Below are 12012 nucleotides of genomic sequence, written 5' to 3'. Positions count from 1 at the left end.
ATCTGAGAGCAGAAGTAGGTTCAGTTATCTAGGTTGTGTGGAGGACATGCACACCCCATCAAATCTTTATTTTCAAATACCCTGCAAGGACAAGTTAAAGTCTAAACACTAAGATTAACATTTTACCCCTGGATATTAAAAAATAAGACACTGAGGTGGATTTCACTCCCTCCTCCAGGATTAGGATTAAGTAGTGACTCTTTAGTCGAAGCTTCAAAGGAACAGCACAACTGGAAAAGACACAGGTTTAATGCACATATGAAGCCAGGCAGGAAACGATGCGTCACATCTGTTTCAAAGTTCAAAACAAACAAATACATCAAGTAAGCTGCAAAACAAAAGGTCAAGAAAACGTGTTGCACATTATGGAATAGAAAAATGCTTGCTTTACAGTTTTTTTTAACAACACCACCACTCACGCTCGTCACATCTTTGCGCCCCACATCAACCAGGATGTGGTAGCTGAATCACTTTTCTGCAAACAAAACACAAATTTGTGTATAAAAGGAAATGAGAAGCAGAAGAAGAAGTGAGCTGTCTTTTATGGGCTGAGCTCATAACTCAAAAGACACCTCGATCACGTGTCACACACACCCTGTGTGGGAAACATTCACCGTAAAAGTTTTTCAATTCACCGTCTTTGAACCAAACTCGTAGCATTTACAGAATGCCCCTGAAGTCTGTGGTTTGTAAAGATGTGATCATGTAGGGACGATGCTGAATCCCGTGCTGAGGGCAGATGTGCTGTGGGCTGTTTGGTCCGGAGGCTGTTACAACTCTGGCAGGCCTGAAGCGCTTCTTAAACTGTGAAAACACAGAGGAAACAGGAGTGTGAACACGGCGGTTCTCTTTGTCTCTGCTCGTGCTCGTCATGAGAGTAAGTCTGCTTCATACTCACTCGTCTGCATCGAAAAATCAGAACTCCAATGAAGAGGAGCAGCATGAACGTGAATGCTGTCACACAGAGGAAGATCAAGATGAGGTCAACAATGTGGCTCTCGCACTGTGTCTGCTGGAGATCCATCTCTGTGAGGCAGAGTCAGAGGGAAGGTTAGTCGAGGATTAAATTAAAAATCAGTGTTTGTGCATGTGTGAACTCAGAGTCCCTTCACCTCTCACAACGATAATGGTGCCATTACTGGACTGAGCTTCTCGAGTCGACGTCTGTAATTTGAAGTGAGTCCAGGTGCAGTAATACAAGTCTGTGTCGTCCGGCCCCAGCAGAGACAGCTGCAGGGTGAACCCCTGTCCCGCCCCGACCTCCTCCGGAGTCACCTGAATTCGACCTGTGAACTTTGGATCGGTAGTATCCTTGGTGACTTGTCCTTTGTCCAAGGAGAGGAACACGACGTCTTCGCCTTGGAAACGCCTCTTCAGGTACAGCCCCATCGGGTTCGACAAGGATGTGGAGCATGTGATGTCAACAGATGAGTTCACTCTCTTGACGGAGATAGACCGGGGGTTTTGAGAAACTGCAGGGAGAGACTGATCGTTACTGACTGACTCACCTCACCTCTATAAATGATTATAAAACCATTTATATAGATTAGTATTCACAGGTTTCATATCAGGAAACACCAGAAACAACAATTCAAGCACCAGTGTTAAAGGGACGTAAATAAACACAGATACTCAAGTGGAGCTTTACAGTACCTTATTTACATTTTATGCTCCTTTCTACTTCTACTCTACTACATTTCAGTTGGAAATGCACATTTTATTTTACTAGATTTATGTGACAACCGTAATCATTAGTTTCTAGTTAAAATAAGATTAAGATTTTGCATTTAAAAAATGAATTACGTGAAATGCTTTAAATCCCCAGAAGATAAACCTGGCTCCACCTGCAACATTAAAATGCTAATGTATCAGTCACAGGGTATTTTTCTGCAGGAGAACTTTTAGTTTCATTAATTTGACATGATGGGCTCCACAAACAGGAAAAGATGACTCAGACTAATCAAGACTTCTTCATTTTCTGGATCTTAAAGCCAAAAGCATCCATTCTCTCTCTCTCTCTCTCTTTCTCTCTCTCTCTCTCTCTCTCTCTCTCTCACACACACACACACACTCACCTGTCCAGGTGTGCAGTAAAACCTCAGCAGGCATGCAGAGTAATCCCAACACACAGCTCCACCAACGGGCTTCCATCCCGCGAGATGGGCTGCAGGGAGGCTAGCACAGACGCAGCAGCCTGACTGACAGACTAACTGTCACGGCAGTGCTTAAAAAGAGCCGTGTGGTGTACAGAGGAAATGTGGCTCCGGGTCTCGTTACTGTGTGTGGGTGAGTGTGTGCTGTGCATTACATCAAAGATGAGGAAGTGCTTGTCACTGACAGGAGTTTATTTGAAAAGATGTTCCATCACTCATTTCTGTTTCATGTACAGTAGCTGAGTTAACAAGTGACACATAAAGTCTGTGCATCATGTTACATCAGTCTCTCCTTTCACAGCACGTCACATTCACTCCTCACTCCTGCTTATTCTGGAATTAATTACATGACGTGAACGGCTTTGTGCTGTACAGTAATAAGGTCCACATTAAAAAAATCAGTGCAGCCGTCCTTAGATAAAGACTTCCCTGCCTGATTCAGAGGAACAGCTGTTACATTCTCATTGTTTGAACTCTGTGAACCCACACTGACTTCATGGGGATTTTTTCAGACTTAAAGAGGAACTCCACACATCAGTCTGATTACAGTCTGGGAGAGTTCCTCTGCAGTGATGACAGCTGACTCCAGAGGGAGCTGTGTGGAGTAAATCTGCTGGTGCTGAAGGACAGAAGTTAGAGTGAGACAGAAGTGAGTTTATCAGACCTCTGTGACCCGCTGATCAAATCATCAGATTTACACTGATCAATATGTACAAATACAAATCATTACATTCACATGGCTCAGTCTGTACAAAGACCTCAGAGATTAAAAGTCAGTTTAGAGTCTGTGTCACTTAAGAATCGTTGATTCCTTTCCCCCTTGATGATCTCTCTTCCTCTGTCAGTCCCAAACAGGAAACACAAGATGCTGACAACAATGATGACGACACAAACGCTCCATATGATGGGAATCATGGAGTCCAGCTCAGGGTCCAGCTCAGGGTCCAGCTCAGGGTCCAGCTCAGGGTCCAGACTTTTACCTGGTAAGACAAAACACACATTTCATGACCTGCTGAATAAAAACAATCAAGACTTTACACGTAGAGAAAGTGATGATAATGAGGCACACACACATGTTCACACACATTTACAAGACTCTAAGACCCTAAAAGCTACTCACCAGGATGGGTGTTACCGGAGTGTTTAACTTGTACGTTGATAGGAGATGATAAAGCTGTACCACAGTCTGTCATCACTGCAGCTGTGTAATTTTCCTCCTTCATGACATTAGAGATGATCAGAGACACATAAGTCTGATGGTCTGAATCACAGATGTATTCTCCTGAACCACTGCCACATGGTATAATGCTGCTGTTTGTGTTATGCCAGGCAGAATGTAGAACTTTACAGCCTTCCACATCCTGATAATGTATAGAGCAGGTCAGTGTCACAGTTCCTCCAGCTGCAACTTCCACTGCTTCACTGCACTTCAGTGACACTGCTGGATGAGAAAAAAGAGAAATGATGTGATTCCTTTAAAAACAAAAAACTATATAATGTATTAAAAGTATTCAGTAAATTTATTTTTTCTATATAAAAATACCTTCATCTGCTGAGACACTGCTTTGTAGAAAAGCAGCAGCAGAGAGCAGAGACAGACACAGGAAGACCATCCTGGACGTTTCACTGTCTTTAGAAACTGAGGAAAGAAGAAGCAGAGCTGTTAGGAACTGATGAACTTGATCATGAACTTAACGTCCTTCACCTCCTGCAGCTGATGTCAGGACAGGTGTAACCAACATGTTCCCACACTGACTTGAATGTGCCCGAGGGGTCTGCAACCACAGGGTGATTAAACCAGCCGAACTTTTACCACAGGAGCGAGATGTCACCTGTAACATGTATGAAATACACAGCTTGTGTATTGTGGGATAGAAAACAAGTTTTAACAGGCTGCATCTCTGGTCTGTCTGTGCCTTATTTACTTTTCACTTTTAATTGGCTCTGTGTGTTTGCATGATGTGACTCGACTGAAACTGGGACCAGATTCCAAACCATGGCAAGAACAATAACAGAGACTCCCAAGTGCAAGTGCAAGTGGTGAGAAAAGATAAACTGAAAAAAACAACATTCCTGACAGTTTGACAAAAACACATTCGTGGTGAATGAACATGACCATGAGCAGCAGTAACACTGACTGTGTGTGTCCTGTTTGTGTTGTGGTCTTGTAATGTTTAAGCTCTTTATTGACTCTGCAGGATTCTGGTAACTGCTGCAGCTTACGATAAACTCTGCAGGTGTCTGATGATCTCAGTAAACGTGTGGCGTGATCCCTGTCATTAAGAATGAAATTAGGAGGGACTGATGTTTCTTTCTTGTACATTCCTGTGGTTATTCAGAAGCATCTTGTCTCGTCTCCTATTAAATCCTACAATCAACACTGTCACAGTCACAGTTAGGTGCTGCCAGCTGATTACAACACGTTTATTGCTGTTAAACCTCTGTGATGTTACGCTGCACCGTATTCTGTCGTCAGATCAGTTTGTTGTGTGTTTTCTGTTATTTTCTGATAGTGGAGATGTGTGGAGAAAAAACGTGATTTGATTAAAGACCAATCGTCAAACATTCTAGTTAAATAACTTCACGAGAAGCTGATCTCTACTGAATTTACAGTAACCGATAGACTCACATTCAGCATGAATCAGTGAACATTCAGAGCCACGAGGAATCAAATCTGAGGAAAAAACTAGTTGAGCAGGCAGAGATGTAACGTCTGTGTGAAACAGTTCAAATGAACAGGTGAAACAGACATAATGAAACAGGATCCACTTACACCTGAGTAAGTCACACAGCATGAATCGCCTCCACCAGCTACAGCAACAACAACTCATACACTCTCTTTTATATCGATGAATACACAGAAGATGTACCTACCTCACTGACTGCTGCTGTCATGACAGAGTGACTCTGAAGAGGGAAATGATGCAGCTGTAACAAACCACACCTCAGAGTCACAACGCCCACAGGTTACAGTGAATGGGAGGCAGGGGAAAGTGAACGCAACACTTTCTCCTGGCTATACGACTGCAGACTGTTAAACCTTTTATCCTCTGACACAACACGTTCAGCACAAACGTCCAGTTAGACTCATGTTTTATATCCAAAAGGTCAAAGGTCAACTTCGCTGTGACATCAAAAACTCTTCTAATGTAGGATCCAGCATCTTTAGTTTAACCCATAATAAAGACTGCTGCTCTGATTTTCATCATTCTTTAATGTGTCACGTTCAGGTCCACACGTTTATGAAAGTGCAACAGATTACAATACAAATTATCAACCTATATAACTATATAGCCTATATAAACCTGTAGACAGTAACCGTCCTCAGGTGAGACAGAAGTGAGTTTATCAGACCTCTGTGACCCGCTGATCAAATCATCAGATTTACACTGATCAATATGTACAAATACAAATCATTACATTCACATGGCTCAGTCTGTACAAAGACCTCAGAGATTAAAAGTCAAGCTCAAAACGTTTACTACTTTCAGAGACTGTATCACTGTCGTCTCTTTGAATCTTCTCCTTCATGAAGTGTTTGATGAGATTTCTGCCTTTGTCCGTCCCCAACAGGAAAAACAAAATGGCAGCAACAATGACGGCGACACAAATACTCGATATGGTGGCAACGCTGGTGACCTTCTCAGGTCCTGGTGTGACGGTATCAGACAGAGCCTCATTATCTGTGGATTAAATACAGTCAAGACTCTACATTTATAGAAAGTGATGATAATGATGAACACATACACAATCCTTCATCAACATATACAAGACACTGAAAGCTACTCACCAACATGGCTGCTGCTGGAGTTGGAGTAACTTGTAACTTGTACGTTGATAGGAGATGATGTATCCATACCACAGTTTGTTATCACTTCAGCTGTGTAATTTTCCTCCTTCATGACATTAGAGATGATCAGAGACACATAAGTCTGATGGTCTGAATCACAGATGTATTCTCCTGAACCACTGTCACATGGTATAATGCTGTTTGTGTTATGCCAGGCAGAATGTAGAACTTTACAGCCTTCCACATCCTGATAATGTATAGAGCAGGTCAGTGTCACAGTTCCTCCAGCTGCAACTTCCACTGCTTCACTGCACTTCAGTGACACTGCTGGATGAGAAAAAAGAGAAATGATGTGATTCCTTTAAAAACAAAAAACTATATAATGTATTAAAAGTATTCAGTAAATGTATTTTTTCTATATAAAAATACCTTCACCTGCTGAGACACTGCTTTGTAGAAAAGCAGCAGCAGAGAGCAGAGACAGACACAGGAAGAACATCCTGGACGTTTCACTGTCTTTAGAAACTGAGGAAAGAAGAAGCAGAGATGTTTAGTGTTGTGTCTCCTCTCTCAGCTTCCAGATGTTGTGTTCCTGTCAGCTTCTTCTGTTTGTCGCTGTTTAATGTCTCTGTCTGACCTCCCTGTTATCTGGACTTTGGATTGTCGTCTGTGCATCGTTGGATCTGTTTGTCTGTTTTGGACTCCTGCCTGCTTCACCCTCTGAAACCCATCTGTTTGATTTAGCTGAATCACTGAACATTCAGGTCTCCATCCACTCAGCAGACGAGTGGTTTGCCTTCATGTTCCTGTATGTTGGAGGTGTTGGTGTGTGTAGGAGAACATGTCACAGTCTCCACATGAACACATTATATTCACTGTTCCTCTGCTTAAAGCATGTTAATCTATGGATGTGACAGAGACAGACAGACCTTTGGTTTCAGATCAGATTCAGAGCTCAGCTCAGTCGTTCAGTAACAGTCAGGTCTCACTTTTAGGCCTCTGCTGATAGTGGAAAGGTAATTTTGATCTACTTATGATTTACAATAGAACGACTGGACAGTACACACAGTCAACCAACATGAGTCAGTAACCTCTTAGCAACTAGTTTTTCCATCCGAGTATTTGACTGAATGTAATAGATTTGATTTAAATAGTTAGAATAAAGGATGAAGTAACTTATAAACAGTTGAAATAGTGAAATGAATGGATGAATATTGAAACAACAAAAAGTAAAGAAACAGTATCCAGTTACTTTCACTTCTTACTGACACACACAAGAGGTGGGAAACACAGGATCAAACAGCTGCAGCAAAATATTTCAAATACTAAAATCTGAAAGCAGAACTTTTCACTTTCAGCCATTTTAGCCACACACTCTTTTATATAAAGGAATACACAGAGAAAGACAGACGTACCTCATAGACTGCTTCTTTTTAATGTGCGCAACAGGGAGTGATACTGAAAACATAAAAACCGGTTTGGCTGAAACAAACACTGTGACTCTGAGAATTTCCTGGGAGTGGTTAGCAGGGATGGAACAGATCTACCCAAAACAAGCTCCTCCTCTTGGTCTTTCCTGATAGTGGAACAGGAAGGAGGGAAAATAAACAACACTGTGTCCCGAGAAAATCTGACTACAGCACTGTTAAACTCCTTCATGGTTTTATTCAGACACTCACAGCACAGTTTCATTAGGAACACTCTGGACTCTGTGTTAAAAGCTTCCTCAGTGTTTTCACTGCTCTGGAAAGACGAATGTGTGAAGAAGAAAAGACTTGATGTCTGCAGTGTTCTCTTCTGTTCTCTCCCTTTACATTTACACTGATTAATACTCACAAACACAAATCATTACATCATCATGGATCAATCTGAATGAACACAAACTGTCACGTTCATGTTTCATTCTGCAGACAGGTGATTGAACATGTGACTGAGCTCAGTCAGGAGCTCCTCAGGTTGGAGTCTGATGATGAGTGTGATGGTTTTCACGCTCGCAGCAGCGACGACAAACAAAACATATGACTGGCACCTTGGTGTCCTGCTCCAGTGTTAATACGACTCCACCTGACAACACAAACACACCTGTCAGTACCTGTGGATTAAACACTGTCCAGAAAGTGATGATAATGAGGCACACACTCATTCACACACACTCAGAAGCTGAAACTGAAAGCTGCTCACCGTTATAGATGTTACCGGAGTGTTTAACTTGTACGTTGATAGATGATAAAGCTGTACCACAGTCTGTCATCACTGCAGCTGTGTAATTTTCCTCCTTCGTGACATTAGAGATGATCAGAGACACATAAGTCTGATGGTCTGAATCACAGATGTATTCTCCTGAACCACTGCCACATGGTATAATGCTGCTGTTTGTGTTATGCCAGGCAGAATGTAGAACTTTACAGCCTCCCACTGCCACATCCTGATAATGTATAGAGCAGGTCAGTGTCACAGTTCCTCCAGCTGCAACTTCCACTGCTTCACTGCACTTCAGTGACACTGCTGGATGAGAAAAAAGAGAAATGATGTGATTCCTTTAAAAACAAAAAACTATATAATGTATTAAAAGTATTCAGTAAATTTATTTTTTCTATATAAAAATACCTTCATCTGCTGAGACACTGCTTTGTAGAAAAGCAGCAGCAGAGAGCAGAGACAGACACAGGAAGACCATCCTGGACGTTTCACTGTCTTTAGAAACTGAGGAAAGAAGAAGCAGAGCTGTTTAGTGTTGTGTCTCCTCTCTCAGCTTCCAGATGTTGTGTTCCTGTCAGCTTCTTCTGTTTGTCGCTGTTTAATGTCTCTGTCTGACCTCCCTGTTATCTGGACTTTGGATTGTCGTCTGTGCATCGTTGGATCTGTTTGTCTGTTTTGGACTCCTGCCTGCTTCACCCTCTGAAACCCATCTGTTTGATTTAGCTGAATCACTGAACATTCAGGTCTCCATCCACTCAGCAGACGAGTGGTTTGCCTTCATGTTCCTGTATGTTGGAGGTGTTGGTGTGTGTAGGAGAACATGTCACAGTCTCCACATGAACACATGAACTAAACCTGCAGCTGAACATCAACAACAAGTTGAGTTTTTTTGTGTGAAATTTTATTCATTGCAAACATCAAACTTTCTACACTGAACAGTTTGTTAAATATAAAGGATGCTGTGACCTTCTAGTTCCTTGTGTTTCATGTTTGTGTTGTGTTTTCTCCTCAGTGTGTGTGTGTGTGTGTGTGTGTGTGTGTTGCGGAGGCGGGGCTGGTGGAGGATTGACACACCTGCAGCTCATCCACTCATCACTGCTCCAGTACTTCAGTCCGTCTGTCCCTCCACTCTGCTGCCAGCGAGTTCTGCTTCACCTTCATGGTAACAAGTGCTGATGGCTGTTGTTACATGTTGTGAGTCTTTAGTGTTTTGTCTTGTGTTTTTAACATGTCACTTCCATCGATTGTCTCTCTCTGACCTGTTTGGAAGCAGAGAATGAAACAACATTTCATTGTTCTGGGTTTATCTCTGGTTTTTGCTGCTGCAGCTAAAAGCAGTGAGAGTGAAGCTGCACTGTTTCTTGTTGAATAACATCTGGAAACAGTCACTTCCTGAACTTGTGTCATCAGTGTGCGCTCACACACGGTGACAGTGAAATAGTTGTGGGGGAGTGTTGTGGTTTGGAGAATCGCCAAGTTACTTGCTCATGTTGGGAAGTGCAGTTAAGACCTGCTGCTGTTTCTCTGGGTGAACGATGACAAAATCCAAATTCCAGTGGTTTATTTCTCCCACTTCTAAAGAATCTGCCAGTTGATCTGAGCTCACGCTGACACTGTCCTGCTTTAACAGGAAACTGAAAACATGTTTCAGCTTCTAATTAGATGTGTGCGTGTGTTTGTTTTTTCAGTCTTGATCTAAGATCTTGGTTTTAATCCAAGTGGTGAGAACGAGGACAGTAAAAAAACAGAAATGTCAGCAATGTGGACGCTCCCTGTGAAGGATTCATCGTCATTAAATATAATGTTAGGACGGACTGGGGCTTTTATCTTGGACATCCCTGAGGACCATTAAGAAGCATCTCGCCTCATCTCCTCTACTGAATACTACAGTCAGCACCATGTCTGTGAGAGAGATACAAACACAAAACTTTGTATGAGGAAAAAGAAGGTTTTGGATCAGATTCTGGTTCAAACTCAGCAGCACCAGTCAGGTCTGAGATCTAAAATCTAATTTTGATTCAACTAAACACACACACACATATTTTGTGTGTAGGAAAAAGAAAGCATTCGGATATAATTACAGCTCAGTGTGAGGCTGCGTGTTTGTTAGAGGACCTGGTCAGATGCCGACAACAGACACGGTACACACCTTGAACGTGAGACAGAAAATACTTAAAGTCACGAGTTGATGATGTGAGAGCAGTGAACTGTTCATGGTTTAGAAAAAGGATGAGGCAACTGCTTATGTTTCACCACTGATCTGAAAACTGAGTCACACTCGACATAATGAGGAGACTGAACGCCATGTTTAAAATTAAAATGTCCCTTTAATGAAATTGACTTATTATATTTACATTTATTTACAGAAATCTGAAAATGTGACTGGAAGAAAAAAAAAGATAAAAAAAATAAACACAATAATATATTTCTTCACAGTTTGAGAGGCAGGAAGCTACACAGCCAGCTGTGGAACAGCCCCCACATGTTTATATATACATTAAACAGACTGATGGAGACTGTTCGACTCAGACTCTGGATCACTGTAACCTGTGTGATTTGTTTTCCTCGTGATGGTTTGAAGATTTTTCTGCCTCTCTCAGTTCCAAACAGGAAAAACAAAATGGCAGCAACAATGACGGCGACACAAATGCCCGATATGGCGGCAACGTTGGTGACCTTCTCAGGTTCAGGTCCTGGTGTGACGGAACCACCTGGAAAATCAAAACATATCTATCATTATCTGTGGATTAAATACAGTCAAGACTCTACATTTATAGAAAGTGATGATAATGATGAACACATACACAATCCTTCATCAACATATACAAGACACTGAAAGCTACTCACCAACACGGCTGCTGGAGTTGGAGTAACTTGTGGAGTTGGAGTAACTTGTAACTTGTACGTTGATAGGAAATGATAAAGCCATACCACAGTCTGTTATCACTGCAGCTGTGTAATTTTCCTCCTTCATGACATTAGAGATGATCAGAGACACATAAGTCTGATGGTCTGAATCACAGATGTATTCTCCTGAACCACTGCCACATGGTATAATGCTGCTTGTGTTATGCCAGGCAGAATGTAGAACTTTACAGCCTTCCACATCCTGATAATGTATAGAGCAGGTCAGTGTCACAGTTCCTCCAGCTGCAACTTCCACTGCTTCACTGCAGTTCAGTGACACTACTGGATGAGAAAAAAGAGAAATGATGTGATTCCTTTAAAAACAAAAAACTATATAATGTATTAAAAGTATTCAGTAAATTTATTTTTTCTATATAAAAAATACCTTCATCTGCTGAGACACTGCTTTGTAGAAAAGCAGCAGCAGAGAGCAGAGACAGACACAGGAAGAACATCCTGGACGTCTTTTAGAAACTGAGGAAAGAAGAAGAGATTAGAAGAGTTAAGTATAGATGAACATGATACAAACTTTTTTCAACACAAAGTCCTCATGTGTGGTCTGTGTAGGATCTGTAACTAACATTCTAACACACAGATGAAGCAGCAGAAGAGTTGATCTGATATAATGTGACTGTAAACAGGCTGGACAAACAGGCATCATCTTGTCTGATCCTTAAACCAGATACCAGCCTCAGAGGACCAGAACAGAAAGTGGAGGTGACGATACGGGCTGAAAAGAAAAGTCTCCAGACACCTGGATCTGTTTGTTATTTAGCCTTTGTAACATAACAACATAATGAGGAGAGTTAACGTGGTGTTTCTTTAACTTTGTATTCTCATGAACACAACACCTTAAGTTTTACTATTAAGTGTCTTTACTTCTCAACCATCAATGATCTACTGTCTCTCAGTCTGAGGATCATAATTAACTCATAAAATGATTTATTACACTCATTGCCTCAG

General features: G+C 41.7%; 2 protein-coding genes across 2 annotated transcripts; both read right to left on the bottom strand.

The window, feature by feature from the left end:
• Nucleotides 1-231: 231 nt before the first annotated feature.
• On the bottom strand, nucleotides 232-2261 carry LOC108872585 (uncharacterized). Its single transcript, XM_018660357.2, has 4 exons — nucleotides 2076-2261; nucleotides 1113-1472; nucleotides 899-1026; nucleotides 232-804 (listed from the first exon to the last, which is right to left on the bottom strand). The coding sequence occupies exons 1-4, from the start codon at nucleotides 2149-2151 to the stop codon at nucleotides 661-663; spliced, it is 708 nt and encodes a 235-aa protein (XP_018515873.1). The 5' UTR covers nucleotides 2152-2261; the 3' UTR covers nucleotides 232-660.
• An 8188-nt stretch (nucleotides 2262-10449) lies between these two features.
• LOC108872586 (uncharacterized) lies at nucleotides 10450-11536 on the bottom strand. Its single transcript, XM_018660359.2, has 3 exons — nucleotides 11435-11536; nucleotides 10990-11331; nucleotides 10450-10853 (listed from the first exon to the last, which is right to left on the bottom strand). The coding sequence occupies exons 1-3, from the start codon at nucleotides 11502-11504 to the stop codon at nucleotides 10573-10575; spliced, it is 693 nt and encodes a 230-aa protein (XP_018515875.1). The 5' UTR covers nucleotides 11505-11536; the 3' UTR covers nucleotides 10450-10572.
• Between the last annotated feature and the right edge of the window lie 476 nt (nucleotides 11537-12012).

This window comes from Lates calcarifer, linkage group LG8 (assembly GCF_001640805.2).
Source record: "Lates calcarifer isolate ASB-BC8 linkage group LG8, TLL_Latcal_v3, whole genome shotgun sequence".
Taxonomy (NCBI): Eukaryota; Metazoa; Chordata; class Actinopteri; family Centropomidae; genus Lates; species Lates calcarifer.
The sequence above is the reverse complement of the archived record's forward strand: the minus strand, read 5'-3'. Positions and strand labels throughout refer to the sequence as shown.

Bases quoted from the DNA above. Each gene is read 5' to 3' on its own strand.
- LOC108872585 (XM_018660357.2), bottom strand. From the start codon at position 2,151: ATGGAAGCCCGTTGGTGGAGCTGTGTGTTGGGATTACTCTGCATGCCT. The intron at 1,027-1,112 runs GTGAAGGGACTC...TCTGCCTCACAG, and splicing joins CACCATTATCGTTGTGAGAG to AGATGGATCTCCAGCAGACA. The intron at 805-898 runs GTGAGTATGAAG...GTGTTTTCACAG, and splicing joins TGATTTTTCGATGCAGACGA to TTTAAGAAGCGCTTCAGGCC.
- LOC108872586 (XM_018660359.2), bottom strand. From the start codon at position 11,504: ATGTTCTTCCTGTGTCTGTCTCTGCTCTCTGCTGCTGCTTTTCTACAA. The intron at 11,332-11,434 runs GTATTTTTTATA...TTTCTCATCCAG, and splicing joins CAGTGTCTCAGCAGATGAAG to TAGTGTCACTGAACTGCAGT. The intron at 10,854-10,989 runs GTGAGTAGCTTT...TTGATTTTCCAG, and splicing joins CAACTCCAGCAGCCGTGTTG to GTGGTTCCGTCACACCAGGA.